The sequence below is a fragment of the Pagrus major genome, chromosome 21 (genome assembly GCF_040436345.1).
Source record: "Pagrus major chromosome 21, Pma_NU_1.0".
Lineage (NCBI taxonomy): Eukaryota > Metazoa > Chordata > Actinopteri > Spariformes > Sparidae > Pagrus > Pagrus major.
In genome coordinates this window covers 20,637,441-20,658,772 of record NC_133235.1, presented here as the reverse complement: position 1 = coordinate 20,658,772, position 21,332 = coordinate 20,637,441, and the positions used below count along the sequence as shown (strand labels likewise).

The 21,332-nt window shown below is 41.0% G+C and overlaps 1 protein-coding gene across 1 annotated transcript in view; it reads left to right on the top strand.

The window, feature by feature from the left end:
- The first annotated feature begins 7,036 nt into the window (after positions 1-7,036).
- Positions 7,037-21,332, top strand: part of agap3 (ArfGAP with GTPase domain, ankyrin repeat and PH domain 3) — a 130,506-nt gene continuing 116,210 nt past the window's right edge. The window contains exon 1 of the mRNA XM_073491262.1: positions 7,037-7,720. Coding sequence (XP_073347363.1) covers positions 7,351-7,720 — 370 coding nt within the window. The 5' untranslated portion in view covers positions 7,037-7,350. The remainder of the gene's footprint in view (positions 7,721-21,332) is intronic.

The following is a 21,332-nucleotide window of genomic DNA, read 5'->3' as shown; positions in this document are numbered from 1 at the left end:
GAGCAGCAGTGCGACAGTGTAAATAACAAGTTGTTCTTTAACCAGAGGATCAGGGTTCAGACCCTGTGCTCGCCTCTGACACTCCTATTGAATGGTGCATTATGATTTACATACAGAAATTATTATTAAAACATTTGATGAAGGTGGCAAAATACAACAATGACCATAATGTTTTGAAATATTTCATATATTACATATTAAATGGGCTGAGAAATGCACAGTATGTTATCTTCAGTATCAGTTAGATGCTACGGTCCAATGACCCGAACAGAATCATTGCATTATTTTTTTCCTCATAACTTTGGAAAAGTCACAACATGTTAAGATACAATCGTGTTACATACATGCCCCTCAGGTGATGTGCCACAGCTTTCCCACGATCGAAACCAAGCAAGGTGAAGCAGCTTTTATTTTCTCTGCTCTCCACCTGTGGAACAAGTTTCCTCTTAAACTGTCAGCTCATTTAAAATCAGGCCCAGGGCTTAAACAATTACATAATATAACAAATCTGTAACTATTTATTAGATTGCTTCTGTTTTTATTGTTTTTAATGCAATTTCTTTAATCTTTAACTATTTCTTTGCTAACTTTTGCTTTGTTTTTACTGTCTTTCAAATGCAATCTTATTTTAATGGATTTCTGTGCCCCTTCAAAGCACTTTGAATCGCCCTGTGTCTGAATGCTGTTATAAATAAACTTGCCTGTCCTAGCATGTTTTTCGTACCTTCATGCTCATTTATCATGTGATGTTATGTGGCCAAGCATTACTCAAACCCAGAGGACTTCATTTTAATTTCTATAGGAACAATCTGCAGAGAGACTGTGTGGTACAGAAATTAGTTTTTGTAAATTAGTTGCTACTAAATGTGTTGCTTTTATGTGCTGTTTTAGACGAAGGTACAGTCCCTGCTTTATGTTATTGTGTCCAATAATCCCCAGATGTCTTCTTAGCTAATTGTTGTTTTTTAAGAATCAGCTGTGAACTGTTTTGAGTTTCAAAACATTAGTGTGAGCTGGGAGAAAAGTCAGAGACTGTTGAGTCAATCCCACATTAACCATTCAGCTGTAATGATCAGTTAGGCATCCTTGTTCCTTGATCTGTTAGCAGGCACTGTGAAAAGATTGCTGATGCAATCTGTAACAAGTGACCAAACCACCTGTTTTTCTTGCTGGAAATGAATTCCATTGAAGTGGACTGTAAAAGGATGACCTTGTTTCAGTTGAGTTTTGCTTGGTGGGTTTGAGATGGTTTAATAACTTGAACTTGAGCGATAGAGGAAGAACGAAAAGCTCTGCCAGAACAGGCAGCGAGGTCACCGGCCTGATCCGGGCACAGCTATCTGAGATCTCTGAGAGGCCTGTACTCGTGAAGGCCAGCCGCTCCGTGTACACTGCACCGGTTACGTCCTTAGATGGTAGTTAAAAGCTGATGTGTCTGGATTGCACGCTAGAGCGTCTAAATATAAAAGAGAATCAATAGAGACTCATATCTTCCCTCTGCAACTAGTTTGTGTGTTGTGTATTAGTTTGTGTATTCAGTTTAGTCAGATTTGAGTTGATTTAAGTTGCCAGTTCTCTCTTTCTGCTCATAAATTAATGTTTAAAAGGTTTATAATGTATTTTTAATTTGTCTTTTTTTGATATAAAACATCATAAATAAACCCAGTAATGAAAGAAACATTCAGATCCTCTACCAAAGTAAAAGTACATTTAAAACACTGCGAAAATACTACAAGTAGAGGTCCTCCACTCAAACCCTTATGTAAGTAAAAGTATGTATTAACAGCTACATTTACTTATAGTATCAAAGTTAAAAATACTTACTGTGCAGTAAAATGGTCCCTGTCAGTGTTAACTCTTATCTGATGATTTATGGATTAATATCACTGTTGCATTAATGTTTATGTTGCATTAATGTTGATGATTAATGATGAGTTTAAAGCAGTTTTAACTTTTAACTTTAATGTTGGTAGCATTGCTGTCTTTGAGAAGCACCAGTCTATAGAGCATGACTATAAAAAGTCAAGAAAAGCCTTGTTTTCTGCTTGGTCACAGTGCCTTCTCCAGCTAATTCAAGAGGGTTTTTAAATAGTTAATTCATCTTGTAGTTGGAGAGATGTCTCAACACATAAAGGAACACGTAATCCTTCAGTGCAGAAATATTGAAATTCAAAATCACCATTCTGCTGGCCAGTTATGACAAATTCATACAAGAACAACACCACTGTCTTAAGTACAAATCTCAGGTCTGTAACAGTTTGTCAGATGTAATGTGGGTGCAAACTACAAAGAAAAGTCATTACATCATCACAATGTTATGTGTTGAAAACTTGTATGTTGAAGTAAACATGTATGTGACGCTGTGATCCTCTCACTGAAGTTACACAGTGCAGAAACAAGTGATGAGGGGGCGGAGCGGCTGAGACAGAGACACCATTCTTCCTGTTACACGACACTGTAGCATCAAAATGGTTTTGAAGCTGTTATTTTAAGGTCAAAAAGTTACATAATGTTGCTTTAAATAAGACAATAAGCTGCAGTCAGAGAGCCTTGCGTGTCATTTTGTACATTTTTAAACACAAACTAAGTTTTGATGAAGAACTTGCACATCAGGACACGTGTGAACACGATAAGATGGAAACGAACAGACAGGAAACGTAACCAATAACTAATAATAAGAAAGTCAGTGTGATATATGAAGCAGTGCGTCATTGTTAATTTTGTATGCGACTACTGTGAGTGTTGCCTTCAGTTAGTGACTGGGCCTTCACACGCTAAACTTAACCACATATTCATAGTGCTTTATGTATATTTTCTGATCATCTGGATGTTTAGTAAATAAGATGATTAAGCTTAAGATGGAGGCATGTAAAGTCTTCCCTGCATTCCTCAAGGGGCATGATAGCTCTTCCTTTTGATTGCAGCTGCTTACGTACATTACAACTATCTGATCAATAACAATGCATCTTCATTTCATTCAGTATGTATGGTACATTGCCTGCGGCCGTTTGTGGTTGATGGATAAATATGCGATAATTTGAGACCGGCTCCATCCTGTCGTCAGTAAAGCAATGTGATCAGAGTGCAGTCTGAGATGGTTTTATAGTGAGGCCTTTGTGGAGATTCACATGAAGGTTTTTGCCTGAAGATTTGTATTTAGTCCTCATCTCTGCAAGTTCAAATGAGAATCAATAATTCAGACAGGTTTCATTAATATTACTCTCCAACTTTTTTTCCCCCCTTCTCTTTGTGTAAATGAAACTCGGCTGCTCAAGTATTCATGGTGACCGCCAGAGTCCTGGGCAGTTCTCAGGGGCTAGAGCAGTTTGGAGGAGGAAGAAAACCAAATGAGTCAAATGGGAAATGTAAAACTCTACCTGCTGAGGTCATCGTGTGGCTCACACTTCAACTTCTTATTTGAGCCATTTTCAGATAATGACATTTATTCAAACTGAAATAGTTGAGATGAGGTTTTGATTATAATTAAACACAAAGTTCACTCTCTCTTTCTTTCCACGAGAGTATATTTGCACTTTCACTTATAAATGATAAGTGATGGGAATTACATCTACTCAAGTACTGTATTAAAACAGTGTTGAATAGCTCTATATTCCAACAGTAATCACTGTTGGAATGTTGTGTTTGGTCAGTAACCTCATGAAGTAAAAGAGTAAATAACTTTCCTGGTATCCCTGCCCACTTTATTCAATCAGGACAGGGGGATTTTGAGCTATTGTACTTAAGTACTTACATTTTCTGCTACCTTGCACTTCCACTCCACTACATTTTGTTGGCAAATATTGTGTATCATCCAAGAGGGCATGCCACGAAAGTGCCGCTGTGGTAGATAAAACACGCTAAAGTGCCCTCGAGGGTGCCTTTCCAGTGGACAAAACATGATAAAGTGTCACAACTTTCTGCACGTCGTAGCTCCACCACATACAACCAGTGCCCTTTTTATTTTTTTTGGCCCTGTTGCTGAAGAATCCACCACTGAGTCCACCACAAGCTGATAATCGATTGACCCATAGTATACAGACATGTAAATATGTGTATATTTTACTTTTACTTGTAGTTTTGATACTTAACATCAGATACTTCAAGGTTTTTACTCAAGAACCATTCGTAGAACCTGATGACCCGTATACATGCTGATAATTTCTTGTTTATTATCTTGTGTGGTCTGTCTTCTTCCAGGTCACCGTAGTGAAGAAGAGGTTGTGTAGCTCGAGCATCACTTGGCGACGCCTTGGCCTGCTCAGTCGTCCTCCTGGATCCACATTATTCTCTTATGTATCTTATATAATCAACTTGTATCAGACATTTTGTCACTGAAATCTGTATACTCTGTGTTGTTGTTGCTCTGTTCTGTACACGTAACATCTACTGCACGTCTGTGCGTCCTGGAAGAAGGATCCCTTCTCTGTGACTCTGCCATGTTGTCACCCCAGGTTTTCTGGGGAGTTTTTGCTTACTTGAATCTAAGTTTCTAAGGCAATGTGACTGTGATTTTAGGCTATACGCATAAAATTGGCTTGACATGACTACAACCAAGTTAAGATAATTAATTCTCTTTGAAATAATTGGACTATCCTTCATTCTCTGTTATATAATGCTCTGAGAAATGGCTGAGATTCAATGACTCTGAGTCTGTTCGCCATCTTGTATTTACTGTTTTGGGTCAGCCATTTGCCAAGAAGGTGCCTGGATGAAATGATGGTCCATAATAGTAGCGCAAATATTATCATGAGTCAAAACACACTAAGTAAGCCAGAGAATTAACTGCATAACTCATGTAAATAAACAGAGCATGAAACTCTGTTTAAGGCCAAGTTCATTTGAGACACACAAAAGTGTCCCTTGTTAAAAAATCTTGATATAAAAATCTTCACAGCCAGATTCAACAATCACTGCAGCTTATAAATGTTGCATTCACTAAAATGGAGAGCAGCAGGATGAGCATAGTAGTGTGGTTTTTGAGAGGAAGTTCCAAATTTGGTCAACAGATGGTGGCAGAAGGCTGACGATGACACACACAACGTGTAGCGTGTTGCAGAAGTGGTTCATTGTTACATAAAGACAAATATATACGCCTGTTACCTTCAAATGTTCCACAAAAAGCAAGAAAACAACTACAAAATAGTTGCTTCTACCTCATCACAAGCAGAAGCACAAAACGAAGACTCAATCGTGATGTTTGCAAGACGTTTACTCGGCCTGCTCGGTCATTAATTCACAAATATCATGAATAATGATCATGATCTCCTAAACAGCAGGTTCTCCTTGCTGCTGAATGTGTAATTGCTCACACACTAAGCTGCCGAAGCAAAGAATAAAAAAGTTATGTGTCATGTTGCAGCTGTGCAGAGATGCGCATTATCTTCCCCTCTGTCACAACAGGTTTGGTTACATAATGAATTAGAAAAACAAACCAAAGGAAAAAAAATACCGTGTATTCAAAACTATTAGTGCTGTATTAATCCTCGTAAGAACACAGAACAAAAATGCTAAGATAGGTCTTTTCAGAATTATCTACTTTTATATCCCTTGGAAATCACTCTGAGCTAAAACCAATATTAATGTTGAAGCTGTGATTCAGCTGTAATACTGGGAGGGAGGAATAATAAAAAATGGTTATTGGCCTCTATATTATTAATGTGTGAGAAACGCCGCAGGCTGCCTGGGAGTTCAGGAACTGTAATGCTTTAATTTTTCCTCCATTATATTTAAATGAATTTTTTATATAAAACTTTCTCATCTTGGCAGAGTTATTTTATCCTTTCCTGCGTCAGAAAAGTCACTTGACTTCAAGTTATGACGTAATACAAACACACATTACACACATACACAAATATGCTTTTCTGTCTGTAGCTGTGTTTGCCTTGTCCCTCCACCACCACAAACACTCCTGCACCAACACCAGAACCTTGACTGATTGTGACAGTCATCTGGCCTTGAGCAGCTGTTGTTGTAATGCGCATTCACACCAGCAGGTGGCTCTGCTCTTCCCTTTTTGATCCATACCACACCACCCCACTATAAGATCCTATAATGTGAGTACCTTTTAAACATGCAGTGATATTTGGTGATGCATGCTGGGAAGAAGGTTGGCCTAATGTGACATCCAGGTGTGTGTCTGAGACAATAATAATAAAAAAAACTCAGCTGTATCACTGCCTTTTTTTAGGGTTTGCACAATATACATATTTCAAATTATTGTTGAATTTGTACTTGTATTCTTTTTTATATTTTCTACTTATTTATTATAACTGTTTTTATAATTGATGCTCTATATTTCCCCCCTTTGCTGCTGTAATAATGCACATTTCCTACTGCCATACTAATACAGGATCATCTTATCTTGTCACAGCTAAATACACATGAGTATGTCAAAGATGTGGGGGCCACAGGAAATGTGCCAGACATCTACTTTCCAATCTGATCCAAGAAATGAAGGGGCTACACAATCATTTTAGGAGATCCAATACACATTTGGTGCAAGGAAGTCCCTTAAAGGCCCATATTGCAGTCTGTGCACGCACACGTGTGAAAGTGTGAACGTGGGGTGTAACAGCTGGGATGTTTTCTCTGAACAATAAATGCAATGTATCTGCAGCATCTCGGTTTATATCTCACAGCAGCCCAAAAACATTATTTTATATTTCTTTATTATTTTTTTTGTGTGCGGTTGCATAACTGTCAGGTAGGTTATTATAATGATGTGCACGTTGCGAGTTTCTCCCCCTCCACCAAATCCAATCACACCCTCCCCCATCTCAAGTACAATTACGTGATGGGTGACGTTTCAGCATGCGGAGGAGGGCGCTGGGCAGGGACCACTTGGACCAAAGAGGACTGAACGCGATTTCATTTCAGCGCAGAGACAACGCATTGAAGGCAGCGGACCCGGGGCGCCGTGCTGAAAGCCTGCCGAGCCCATTGTCTCCTTTCACACAGAGCAGCTGAGGAAACGCGGGGTCTGACCAAAAAAAAACAGCCGTGCAAGCCCCCTGAAAGGAGTGTCCAAGTGGTAGGCATTGCGGGAGAAAAAAAAAAAAAAGAGAGGAGAAAAAAAAGAGAGAAAAGGGGGGGGCCCTGGATAGATCTGGCCAATAACGGAAAATGAATCACAGTCAAGTTTTAATAATATGAGCAAGAGCCGCGTTTTGTTGCAATTGGCGACCAACTATTGATGCTTCTGCGCCGATCGTTTTCCAGACCATCAGTTCGCGCGGACTTCTTTTGTTCGCGTCGCTTCAGCCCCCAAAAAATTTCTAGTGTTCATATCTGAGCTGCGGCTGTAAAAGAGTTAGTCCACACAGAAGAAGACGAGACAGACCAGAAACAAAGATGAATTTCCAGTCGAGCGTCCCAGTGTCCGGTATCTCGCAGCAGTCTCAGCCGGCCATGCCCACTCCAGGCACGGTCCCGGTGGCAGTTCCCGTCCCGGTTCCCCAGTCCATCCCGTCCCAGTTCGGATCCGGATCGTCTGCGAGCTCAGGGGCAGGCCAGTTCGGTTCGGGGACTGTTTCAGGCCAGGCTGCCCAACCCGGCCCGGCGGGCTCGCAGTTTGTTTTGTCCAACTCAGCGGCCATCAGGGCAGAGATCCATCGGTTCGAGTCTGTCCACCCCAACATTTACGCAATCTACGACCTGATCGAGCGCATCGATGACCTGGCCCTGCAGAACCAGATCCGAGAGCACGTAATCTCCATTGAAGGTGAGTGAAAAGAGGGGAAATATCATGCGATCATACGAGCTTCTCATTCATTGAGGAGGGCTGGGGGGGTGGTGGTGGATGGTGGAGTGGGGGGTGGATGTGTGTCTGTTGTCTCCTGTCCCTTCCTTTTATGTACACATTGTGATGGTCGCAGAGGACAGTGTCAACAATCACACTTTGAGGATGGGGGCGTAGTCGATCTCATAGTCCTGCTCAAATTGCCCCCCATGCACACTGCAGTGTTATAACAATAAAACGTTCAATGGCACTCAGCAGAGCTCCCAGCCTGTGTGATAGTAATGAGCTCTCAAATACTGTTTCTACTTCTTTAATGGCACACTGCTCTGCACTACAGTCTGGGTGTTTTCTCCTTTCATTTTTGATATTCATTTTGATTTTGACATGTTAGATGAGACTAATGATTGGCCCTGAGCAATGCAGAGGCACATGGACATAATTGAGTTTGCTACAAAGCCTCTCAGCAGGTGTCAAAACTGTTAAATAAAGTCCACATGTTGTTACCTGACCACTGAGGGATGACAGCGACCTCTCCACTGATATGTGCAAAGCTTGAGTGAGTATGATGCACTTGTCAGATGTGAGCGTCTTAAATGATGGTAGCGGTTTCTCCCTGCTACTCACACGCCCATTTATCCCATCAATGGCTGTGTGTGACATAGCAGTCAGTGGACTGTCCATCAAAGTCAGCAGTCATAGGTTTTTACAGGAGCATCACGGCGGCTGACGGTTGCACCAAGAACATCTTCGGTGGCATTGTGGTGATTGAGATGCAGCTAAGCTGGAAATCTATTCGCAGGATTTGAGGAATAATTTGGCATAACAGTTAAACCAGCTTGGCTAGTTTGTTTTTTGGCAGAAATTATGAGTTGACAGTGGAAGAGCGAGATTTGAAAGTGTTATTCTTTAGTGTTTGACTGTACTGGGCGAGATAATGTGAGCATTTTGTCCTTTTTAGCAAAAACACAGCAATGTGTATTTGTTTGTGCAGCAGCTACGCTTCCTGTAAAGGCGTTGACAGCATGCAAACGGCAAAGAGTCATGGGAAAGGTAGTTGAATGCTCAAACAAAAGATGCTTAAAGGGGCAATATGTGAGAACCTAGTTAAAAAAAAACGTTGAAAAATCAGCAGAAGAATGTGAAGAAATCACAGTTTTGACACTATGACGTCTATTTATTGTATTGCAAGAGAGTTGGCATGCTAATCAGCTAGCCCCAGTCTGTCCCAGTCTAAAGCTACTGTGCTAGCGGTGTAAACATTTCATTGCAGGGCTAACAGAGCTAATTAGCTCACAAAGGCTACTGTGAGAGGCAGTGTGCATCTCCTTATTTGCTTTGAGTATGAACTGGATAGATGGCCATTTCTTACATGGTGCACCTTTTAAATGCAACTTTAAGGAAGATATTGATTGGTTTAATTTTTATTGGTGACATATTAATGGTTATCAGGACTGTCAGAGATCTTTAACAGGGAAAGAATAGCCAACATCGAACATACTTGGATTTTGTACTTTTTGTTTTGCTTTTGCTGAGGTTATGTTTTCACCTGTGTCTGTTTGTTTTCATTATTGTTTTGTTGGTTTGTGAGCAGGATAACACAAAAACTACTGAACGGATTTCTATGAAACTTGGATGGAGGATGGGTCTGGGCCCACAATAGCCCCCTTTAACTCTTTGTGTTGATCCAGGATTTTTTTTCTCACTTTCTGTAACATTACGTGACAGGATTTTCGACATCTTTTGTTAATTTCTCAGGGAATATTGCATGGATCTGCTGCATTTAGGTGGCTGCTATCTATGAGTGAGTACAAAAGGGGAATGTTGAGTCTTGGCGCAGGTATGCGCTCTACCCAGTGACATTCTAGTTGAACAATGTTTTTGAGTTTTTACATCACCTTGACTTACGTCACACAACATAATGGTCATGACCATGGAAATGTGTTTTTTATTGAAAGAATGCATCTTGTGAAGATAAGCAATCAACTGGTGTGCTGTGTCTCAGTTCAAGCTTTTTAGAAAAAGACGATTTTCCATTTTTTCTGGTGCCTTAGGACTGTTGCATAACCTCCTCAATGAAGGCACGTCTTTATTCAGTCTTGATGGGACAACATTGGAGCCTTTTATGATTTATCTCTTAGATGTACCTCCTCAAAATCCAGAAAGGTTATAGCTCGCTTTACTCACAAATTTGTTTTTGTTTGTTTGTTCTTCCTAAAACATGAGCAAACACTCAACCTGAAGGAAAACTTCACCAGCAGCTTCCAGCGGTGGGTGTCATAAATTTGAGAAGTATTTTTGTGGTCGTGAACTTGACTTTTATTGTGGATTCATTCTCCTTCAAGCTGTTGTGTCTGCTTCAGTTAAAGAGCTCCCCCCCCAGAATGCCCTTTAACAACCCTCAGAACAAAAGGAATGAAAAGATGGTGCTTTAAATTTTAAAATTGTATGTTAGCATTTGGGCTAGCCCGCAAGTTCATGAATACTGGGTCACGTCTAAAGACCACTGTACGGTTTGATTGTTCTCAAAACACGACATATGGACTGTGCTATTGTCTACTGCAGCTTCTGTTGGTGGAGAATCTGTGACGTCTTCCTCACTGTTTGTGTGATTGTTAAACAAAAAGCAAAATGCTGAGGAATAAGCCCATCGATTCTGATGTACCGATGCTTATTGTTGATGTTTGAGACTAGAAATCTCTCAGCAGGATCTCACATTGTCTATATTTGGCCAGATATCCTTGGGAATAAAAACAAAACTATGATAGTTGTGTTATTGTGTCCACACCTGCAGGCTTAAACAAAATGTTAAACTGGGAAATGTTTAAACGAAAAGCAAAAAAATCCACTGCTAAACAACAAAAACAGGCGCAGAAGTGCAAAGCATACCCACCTTTTACTGTTTATTTATGAGTCTGTTTAGCACATTGTTAACACGTTCCGGGCAAACTTTGACATTTTGTGAAGGAAGATTGGTGTTGAATTGATATTTCTCAGCACAGTATGTCAAAACGCATAACAGATTTTGGCGTCCCTCTCGTGAAAATCCTGGCATTAGCTGTGATGTGGATTCTGGTGCCTTTTTCGTGCTGTTAAATGAGATGCAGTCCCCCCTAATAACTGTAACTTCCACGAGGCTTTGAAGAGCTGCAACAGGAGACATTGGCCGACTTCACCTGCAAAGTGGAACTGCAGAGCTGTTCCTCTTCAATCTTGCATCATTGCAGAGTCTGTTGCTAAGGAACCGGTGGCTCATGCATTTAGCTGAAAATGCTGAAGAAGGAGTGAATAGAAATTATAGCCTTGCACCCTCACAAAATGAATTCCCATCGTTACTAAGGTTCCCCTGTTGTTTTTTTGATTAATAAGACCTTTCATATTGATGATGACACTTTTTTTGCCTCACATTGTTCATTTCGCAGTGATTGATATATATATATATATATATATATATATATATATATATATATATATATATATATTCAGGGTGCTGCTCAGTTTCTGTGAGGCAATTCATATTTTCTCTCTTTTGTCTTTTAAAAAAAATTATGTTTGTGAATACAGGTCTGCTGAGGCTGATTAGAATTAGACGAGCATGTAATTCATGATAAGCTGTGAGAATGACAAGGCCAAGAAATTGATTCGCTATTAAAGCCTTGAAGATGCTTCACTACTAATCCAAGAGGCTTTAATAAGTATGGCCTGGGTAACCTGTTTTGGGGGCCGACAAATTGCTGTTAGGTCCCAGTTGCCTTCAATTTCCCATCAAGTACAGTGCACACAGCTTATTAAAGATGGCAACCTCATTATATTTTGCACAGTGTCCCAGAAACTACCAGTACTCCTATAGTGGAATACTACAGAGCTTGAGGTTTTCTCTAGTATACAACTCAGTCTCCAGGATAAAATGTTGGCAGCCAGGTAACATTTCTGCAAACCACAGATTCATCTAAACCTTTCTTCTTCTTATTTTTTTTACACATAACAGGCTACATACCATATTGACATTTCTACAAAACGTGTCATATCACATTCACGTTACATGTTACATGTTACATGGAGGAGATGGTGGCGAAGTTGCATGCGGGAAGGCTGCCAAGCTGGTGACCGCCGTTTGAGACTTTGTTTCAACATTTGTCTCACAAAGTCTCAAACCGCTGGATATTTTTGATGAAAGACCATGGCACCACTGGATACTGTTAAGGAGACCCCTGGACATGTCCAGCCATGTTTGTAGACACCGAAACAGGTATTTCGAGGCCAAACAAGATCTTTTCCTAACGATGTGGTTTTTGTGACTAAACCTAATCAGACCATAAGCGAAGTGTTGAAATGGAAAACTGAACCGAAAGAAACGTAAAGTTGCAACATAAGAAATGTTACAGTTTCAACATATACCTGGTTTACAGAAACACACATAACCAGGGCTCCAGAGTGAGACTATTTTGTTGGCACTTGCACCCAGAAGTGCAACTACACATTTTCAATGTTGGCTCAGGTGCGCTTGAAATTAAGGAGTTTGTTTTTTGAAAACAGTTGAGGTTATTACCATTTCTTGTTGCTTGTGCTGGGATTTAAATGAAGAAAGATATGTATTTGCACCTTAATTCCTGTTAACAATCATTTAATCGGTTAATCCAGCCTTGTGGCTCAGTTGAAAAGTCTTTGACCTTTACTGACATTATGCTTAAGTGACTGTAAAACCTCCAGGATTAGATGGTGGAGTTGCTAATGTGGCAAACTTTTTATAATCATATATAAAAAAGTGCAATTTCTTGGACAACGATGTGGTCCAGTCCATAAGATGTCTTTTTCAATGGCTGTGTCAGTTTAACTTTTTCTTTGGTCTAGGACTGGGCTCCATGTCCGTGTGAGCAACCAGCTCATAGACAGTCTCTGTAACTATTCCCCATGATGGAACATATTGACTTGTTGTTATTCACACTGACCTACAGAATGAGTTATACCAGCTGTGGGATGCTGCCAAAAATACTGAAGAGCAATTTGTAAATAATGACTACAATGCGGTTCAGGACAGGACTGACCCCAGCCGGACATGTTCAGGGTGGGAAGCTGAAATACTGCACTGCTGTGCTCCAGGTTGCAATTCCTATAAACGCTGCAATATTGATATTGTTTCTCTTCTTCCTGACTGAAAAGATGGAGGATAGTGAAAATCTGTTGGCACATCGGGCCATTTTTCAAGGTAAAGCAAGATATTTGATGACCAGTTAGCATCCGTTAAACAAAAGGCTAATGTAGCATTCAACCAATCTAACTAACATTACTATTTGATAATGTTACACGATACGACAGGACAGGTGCAGAAAAAGAGTTAAAGGGGGCTATTGTGGGCCCAGTCCCATCCTCTATCCAAGTTTTGTAGAAATCTGTCAGTGGTTTTTGTGGTATCCTGCTCACAAACCAACAAACCAATAATGAAAACAAACAGACACAAGTGAATTTCAAGATATTGACGCACATCTTAGATACGTCCATTTAAGCTTCGAAGTGGAAAGATCTGGATTTAATCAGTCGTTTTAGTTCGGAAGTGGTTGAATGCTAACGTTAGCTCATGGGTTATCAAATACATTGTTTTGCTGTGAAATGTGACCTGATGTCCCTCAAGATTTTCACTATCCGGTGTCTTTTCATTTGCTGATCAATGAGGAAGTGGTGAAATGATAACAATTATTCAGATTCCCTACGTTCACGAAACTTGAAACCTGGATGGAACACAGCAGCATCACATTATCCCAGCTTTTGAGCGTCCCACCCCGAACATGACGTCAGAGGAAAACGGACGTTTTTTGAATATGGTCTATTGGATTCATGGTAATAAAATAAAACAAAATAAAAAACAAAAGCATTTAAGATAAGATAATTCTTTATATTAGTCCCACAACAGGGAAATATGCGTTATTTCAGCAGCAGAGGGGATAGCGCAAATGCTGTACATGGGCGAAAATGAAAGGAAATATTATGGAGTCTACACAGCAATGTGTCTAATGACTGGTAGCTCTTTCTCATTGACAGCCAAATGTGGTGATGATCTCAATATTGCCGAGTTAATCATCGCAGTAATTTCACCGGCCGGTCTTCTTGCCAGTGGCCATCATTAAGCCTCTCCGTGAAGTAACATTGATGATGCAGCAGAAAGTTTTGTTGCAGAGGAAAGTTTTTAAGCTGTCAGCCAAGAAAGTCAGATCCAACTGAGGATTGCACCACAGCAGCGATAAACTGATTGCAGGTTAAACTCGTTCCGCTATACTGTCGAGTCATAGGCAGAGGGAAGGAAATAAAAAAACAACCGAGAAGCTGTACCTCTACGTCGCCAGTGTTGCACAACATGTATGTGCATGTCACTGTCAAGGTACTTCAACCTCAAAGTTAGCTCCATGTTTTTCTCTTAACACACCAGAGTTAGTTCAGACGGCCAAGCTAATGAACCCAACATTTGTCTGGCAAGATATTGGATACCTTCTCCTCGCTGCATAATTGATCGTTCGCAATAGCAGATAGGTTAATATATGCAGAGAAACAATCTTTTTATAAATGTGTCTTTCACTGACTCAGAGCTATATTGGAGTGGAGTGCTGTTTACACTCTGATCCTTGAACTAGAGCTGGAGCCTGGATATGTGTACGGATTTGATTTATGGGGAATAAATGAATAAAATCCAGATCACTGTGATACGGAGACAGCTGCAGAGAAGGCATCTGTAATGTGATTTCAATGATATTTTTAGCTATTCATTTGTGGAGGAGTGTTCCATTAACAGGACTACGCCCTGGGAATAGTTTTCTTTGGTTCTATTTGCAATGGGAGTTCTGATTGCTACATACCGTTATGTAGGTAGTAGAAAGCGTGGCTGTATGGTGTATGAAGTACAAAAGCTCCTGTAGACAGTGATATGACTGGCACAGATGAGCGGAGACAGGGTGATGTTGTATTTGACTCCTCTCTGCTATTTTTTTAAGCCTCAAGGTGGCATCACACTGTCTCGACAGCAGGTTCATGATTTCAGGACACTGACCTCTGGGTATTTTCAGGGTATTTCCTTGAGCCGAGCATTATGATGTTGCATTGTTGTCATGTCGCCTTGTATCTTGAGCAGTAACTTTGTTTCATACAACTGCGAAAGCTCACGCTGACGTTCGTATTTCCAGCAGACAGTCCAATGTCAGACCAAGGGCAGCCACCTAAATCCACTGCCGCTCAAGAGGGGTGCTTGGGATTTCAAGAAAGGGCTAATAAGAATGCACAATGGGACATTGTGTGCTTAGATAGCAGTAGGGCCGACACAGAGAGATACAAAAACGCACACAGACTGAAGCCTCAGAGTTCTCTGTTGGCATTGTGTGTCACCTAAGCAGCGTCCTGGTACACACTGCATCTCTCTTGTAGTCAATTGCCAAGGAGAGCATGAGCAGAGTGCTCATCTGCTAATAACACGCAGAGAATGATGATAATGCATATTTTCCATTGCTGCTGAAGCAGGATTTATTTCCTCCGCTGGGACGGACAACACTGAAATATCTTAATTAACATTGTTTTCATTGACCACAGAAGTTCTGTACAATACAGCTCTTGTAGTTCAATGCAAGACTCATGGTGGCAAATTCTGGTGATTAATAATAAATTATGTAACAAAGCTGAGTTTACAGAGATTTTCCAACGAGTAGTAACAGTTTAAAGGTTGAGATGTGTGTGTCGTTGTGGGGTCTGGGTTTGATCGGAGGAGCTGGGCTTACAGTTGTCACTGTGGGCCATCTGTGTAAGGAGAATGCCGCTGCTACTTTTGGCAGGCGAAATCTTCACAATGTGCTCATTATATTTCAAAACCGTATCTGTGAATATGGATTAGAAACTGTTATAGAGTTAGAAATGTCAGTCAATACCACCAGCTGTGTCTCTTACACGGTATGTCAATGTAAATTGCTGTTAATGTGGAATGCTGGTGTTTATAGAGTAGCTCAGTAAGTATTTACTAGTTGTAGATCTTGTGCCTAAATAAAGGCTCACACAAATACATCTGTGAAGCATGGAATAGGCCCAACCATGGCTCTCTCTTTTAATCTTTCTATGTACAGAGTCAGTCAGGCAGCACTGTTTAAACACTGTGAAATTGAAGATCAGTATCTTCAGAAACGTGTAGATAGTAATTATTTTCTCATTATTTTGAGGCATTTATGTATAACACCTTAGATTTCTAGCATTTTGTAATCAGCAGTACTTGCAGTACAAATATGCTTGAACAGCTATCAAGTTTGCAAATGCAAATGCCAAGAAAAATATTAATACTTTTAGTGATCAGCAAGATTTGACATTAAACTTGTTTGTTAGAAAACTATAATGCAGTAAACATTTCCTGTCATTGTCAGAATAGCAAACTAGTCGACTGACTGGTCGGCAAACAATGTTTAGCAAATCTTATTGTTGTTATTTCTTAAGAAAATTGCCATCTTGGTAAATATGCTCGATCGCTTTCTTAGTGAGAGATGGACGAGAAGAATGGTACCACCCTCGTGTCCATCCTTTAAGCGTGAAGCTGGAGGCGATTAGCCTAGCTTAGCATTAAGACTGGAAACAGGAGGAAACAGCTAGCCTGGCGCTGTCCAAAGTTAAAAAAACTAAGCTAAAGCTTGATTATCCACATGTTGCATGCCGTTTGTTTAATCTGTACACAAACTGAGGGTTAAAACAACAATTCCTGTCGACAACAAGACTCCAGGAAGTCACTGCTCCCAGCTGTTGTTTGCCAAGAAATAGTTAAAACATGCGACTTGCTATAAAACCGCAGGTTTACATACCTCTTTCCGCACATTGTAAAACACAATATAAACTAAGTCTTAAGATTTAGAGGTGCTATCAGGTATGACAAAGCTAGGCTAGCTGGTTCCCCCCATGCTTCCAGTCTTTATGCTAAGATAAACTAGCATCAACCCCACACCAACTGATTTAACTGTTTTGTTAAATCAGTTGCACAAATGTAGTTCTAGCATTTTGCCTCTTCAGGATAGTTAGAGACAAACATTAGTTTTACACTGAACAGTAAATGGCATGCATCTTAGACCGACAGACCTCTAGGATGTCCTGTGTTCTGCAGCGAGGAAGTATTTATGAATATTTAGGCAAACAGATTGCCTTGAAAATACACATTTCACTTCAGTTGCATCCATGTTGGAGAAATTAATGATTCTGTATCTGCGGTAGTAAAGCACTCCTCTGCTGCATCTCAGTCTCAGAGGTCTCCAACACCACCGTCAAGCTCTCAGTTGAGCCTTTTGATGTGATGTAACATGGATTAATCTGAAGAACACCTGAAATGTGCATGCAGCTTCCATGTCAAGTCTCCCGAGCGGGGATTGATAAAAATATAAGCTTCTTTTGATTTCCTGTTAACTTGAGGACATTGTCAGATCCTTCGTAGCATCTGTTGCAACTGAACCACCTCTGTGCTGAGCGTGGTGAGTATCAGGTTTCAGCCATGTTTAATCCTTGAGAGCAGTGTTGAAAAAACACTTCACATCAAGTTTACGTCACAGGTTTATTCTCTGGGGTATAGTAGTAACAGCCTTCGCCCCTGACAGACGCACACCAGATAACAGGGTTTGCATCTGGCTCACTCCTCAAAAGACTCCCTGTTTGGTGATTAGCCTGTACACTTTCTCTCATCTGCAGCTTCTGAACGCCCATTAGACCCCCCATTGAAATGCGCCCGACTCTTGACCACGGGTCAGCAGAGATGAGCTGAACTGGCGAGCTGTAAACAGAGCCTCGGTCTGAAGGCCCGGGAGGTCCGCAGGGTCAGAGTGTCATTTCTGCATCAACCCTGCTGTCCTCGCTCTGCTGCAGCACCTCAGCTTTGGCTTATTGAATGTGACGCTATCCTCCACAGCAGAATGTCCTCCATTGTGCTATTGGACAAAGGCGCTCTCTCACCCATTGATGGACAGCTAATTTTTTTCTTGTGTTGTGAATGTGGAGGGGCGGGGGCTGGTCGGGGCTTTTTTCTTTTTAAAGGAACATTTAGTAGTGTCGAGGATACTCATCCTAATCTCTTATGAGCAGAAAGCAGAGGGTTGTTTGTTCACTCTGCTGACATGTTCTGACATTGCTAATGGATACTGTGGAGTAGTTCCTGTCTAATGTTTTATTAAAGGGAAGTGATTCATTTCAAATCACTATAGAATAAGAGATATGTGTCTCAGCCGTACATACGTTTGTGGGCGTTCAGATTTAAGTCGATTCTTTAGATTTAAATGAAAGAAAGATGGAAAAAATACGTTTCTTGGGAATATATGGCAATGTGACATGGTTGATATTTTCTTTTATGCTGCAAGGGCACACAGTACACTTTTCACAGACAATAATTATTTTAGGAGTCATTTTTTTAATCAAAAATACGAAACATTCCCTTTTTCCACGCACATTTTACAGACATTTGCCAATTACTTTCCAGATGAATTGATGTCTATAAAACATTAGAATTTTTTGCTTTTTGAAATCCTGTTTTAAAGGTGCAGTATGTATAAATCTTGGTTGAAAACGTTAAAAAATGTACTGAACTTATCAACAGAATGTTGATAAAAAAAAATTGACATTATATATTATTTGACATTATGAGGATGTATTGTGTTGCAGAGATATCTACGGAAGTAAGAATGCTAACCAGCTAGCCCCCACCAAAGCTCCTGTGCTAGCAGTGTAAACACCAACACCAAAATAGTTGCAGGATTACATTTGTGTTTTTTTGCCTTGTGATCTTTATAATTCCCTCAATCAACATTATCTCGTTATGTTTTAAGGCTGAGACAGCAGCCAATTAAATTTGCCATAGGCTCTTCTCTCCCTCTCTTTTTTTTTTTTTTCAATTTGTGCGACGTCCATATCCTACGGTGGAAGTGCTCATGTTTCCTGCCAGTGGGGTAGGGCTGGAAGCAGATGGCTGCTGACAGAGGAAGGGGTTTGGAGAGCAGTGAGTGAGCAACAGATGGAAAGGCGCATATGCCTCCAAGTCCCCTCAGCCTGCCAGCAGTCCCGTGACTAACTGTGGGAAGATTCTGGCCTCATCCAGGTTGGGGATGGATAGAGGATCATGGTGAAGAATGAAGCGTCCTTAGAATAGAAATGCTTCCCTGAGACCAGAAATTCAACTGTGGGAGGATTCAGATCTCATTTAATTGGGGATGAATGGAGAATCATGGCAAAGAATCAACCTGGACCGCAGAAGCGTTTTACATAAAACGCCATTTAGAAAAGCAAGCGGCGATCTTGTTTTAGTTATCCAGTTATTTAGGAAAAGAAGCTCAGTTGCCTCTTGAAAAGAAACCTCATACAGGCACTTTTCTTTCCCTCGGGGAGCACATTTTCTTCACTGAGGAGGGGAAAATGCCGGATAAAGGAAGTGTGGCCTTCGGTACGTGGGGCCGTAATGCTGCAGAGTATCACAGCATGCACTATGGTAGATTTAGCTCTGCTGTTACAAGTCAGTTACTCCTGTAATTGAAAACGCGCTATTTAAAGGTTTCAGGGCTGTGGAAATTCAATGTAATTCCCTTAACAGCTCAGGGACATGTCGCAGTTTTTTTGTTTTTTTTCCCTGCGTCAGTCAATCTTCAAGGACATGTTTGAGTTTTTCCTCCAAATGAGGCTGGTGAGGTTTTCCATGAAAGTGACTGTTGTGTGAATGAATCCTGTGTTTTCCTTATCTAGCAGTATTTCGGGCCATTCAGCCTGACTGAGTGTGAAACCGAACATTAAATGATCTATAAAGGGTTTTTTGTGAAGATAAAATCTATTTTGCTTCGGCCACCCTCGGGTATTTGTAGACATTATGGCCGAATGTTAATGCAACAATTTGACATCTGCTCTCACATTTGGCTCTAAATAGAATATCCTTACTGTATATATCAGTTCACTCCTTCTCCATTTGTGTTCATTGGACTGAGAATGGTCTAAGCATTGTTGGCACTACTTTCCTGAGGTTAGCCCTCTTGTCAGTACAGCTTGTTTAACACGTGCCAGCTGAGCGTTATCACTCAGGTCCTACATTCCTGTGGTGGATGTCATTGTTTTGATGGTGTTCTGACATGTCCTCTGGCCTTGAGCTGGCTGTCTTCAAAAGGACTCGCTCAGGCAACATGCCAGGCGCTTGTTTTCCAGTTTGTTTTGTTGCTGTTTGTGGGAAAGTACATGTCATAGCTGTAACAATTAGGAAAAAAAAAAAAAGGCTGCCGTGGACAGTTGTTTTTGATAACGTGTAGGGAAACCAAAGTTTGAAGCATCTGTTACTCAGCTTTAGTTTGAATCGGCAGTGATATTTTTGGTCACTTGTTTTGTGAATCATCACTGAACTCTGAGGAGGGTTTTGTTGTCAAGAGATGTTTTATTTTCTGTGGGAATCACTGGAGAGGAAGTGTAATGTGACCCACGTTTACTGTTTATACCCCCGTTTCCTGCTTCCCCCGACTGGAATAACCTAAAGCTGTTCCACTGCTGAATCCCCCTGGCCGTGACCCAGGACTCATGTCATGCGGTGGGGTATGTGAACTGCATGTACAACAGCCCCTCTAGGAACACAGTCATAGTTCCCATTTTGGACCCGACATCTGAGGGGGGTTTCAGAATAGCCTCCATTAGCACGGGACGTCGGCTCCAAGCTGTCAGGATTTACTTCCTGTGGCCCTCTTTGAGCTTTGAATGTCGGTCCACTCTTTTGTATTTTTGTTTCCCCTTATGTGATTTTCCAACCATAGCTCAACCATTTAGGTTTGAATTGAGTGGTGCATAGACCAGATGCTGCCCCATGACTGAGAACTGCATTATTAATGAGGTAATTCTTCAAAACTGTGGAACATTTGAAAGTCTGAAAACATTTTCTTTTCCATTCTGCAAGCACTTTTGCTTTTGTGAGCAGAAATCATAACCCTAAGGGCCCTGACACACTGGGGCCAATGTGGGGGCTGTCGTTGAGCATCTGTGGCTCTAGTTTTTGCAGTGTGTTCCTGCACCGTCGGCGCTTGTCGATGGCTTTTCAGCCGAATGAGCATGTTGAATCAGCGGCAGAGGCCTTCGGCGGGAGAAATCAGTCTGATTGCTTCTTTAAGGTGTGTAAATGGTAGGCAAATGCTGCTTTACAGTTTGTGTATCCGCAGTCCTGAGTATTCAAGTTTCTCTTTTTGAATGACGAATACAGATTACCGCCACCTGGTGGTATGGAGAGTTATTTCCTCTCACACAGATGCAGAACATATGAGCTAGTTGGCTGACAACTGTAGTCTTTGTGGTGTGTTCAAGTGCAGATTTTTGGTGGAGACACAGGCACCGCGAGGCGACACAACGATTCGCCTTCTTTGCCGCTAGTTCTTTGATGTCTGTTCAGTCTGCCGGCACCCTAATGCATTATACCCGTGTGGTTGTAGGGGTCTAAGTTTTTCACTGCACGCTAAGCCTTCATTTTCTAACTTTCCTGGAGGCAACATGGTTAATAACTCTCTGTGTCTAGGGAGCTTAATGACTCCATTGCTGCAGCATTCATGTACATATGCATAAATCATGACAAGAGTGTGAGGAGGGTTGCCCTGTGTTAAAA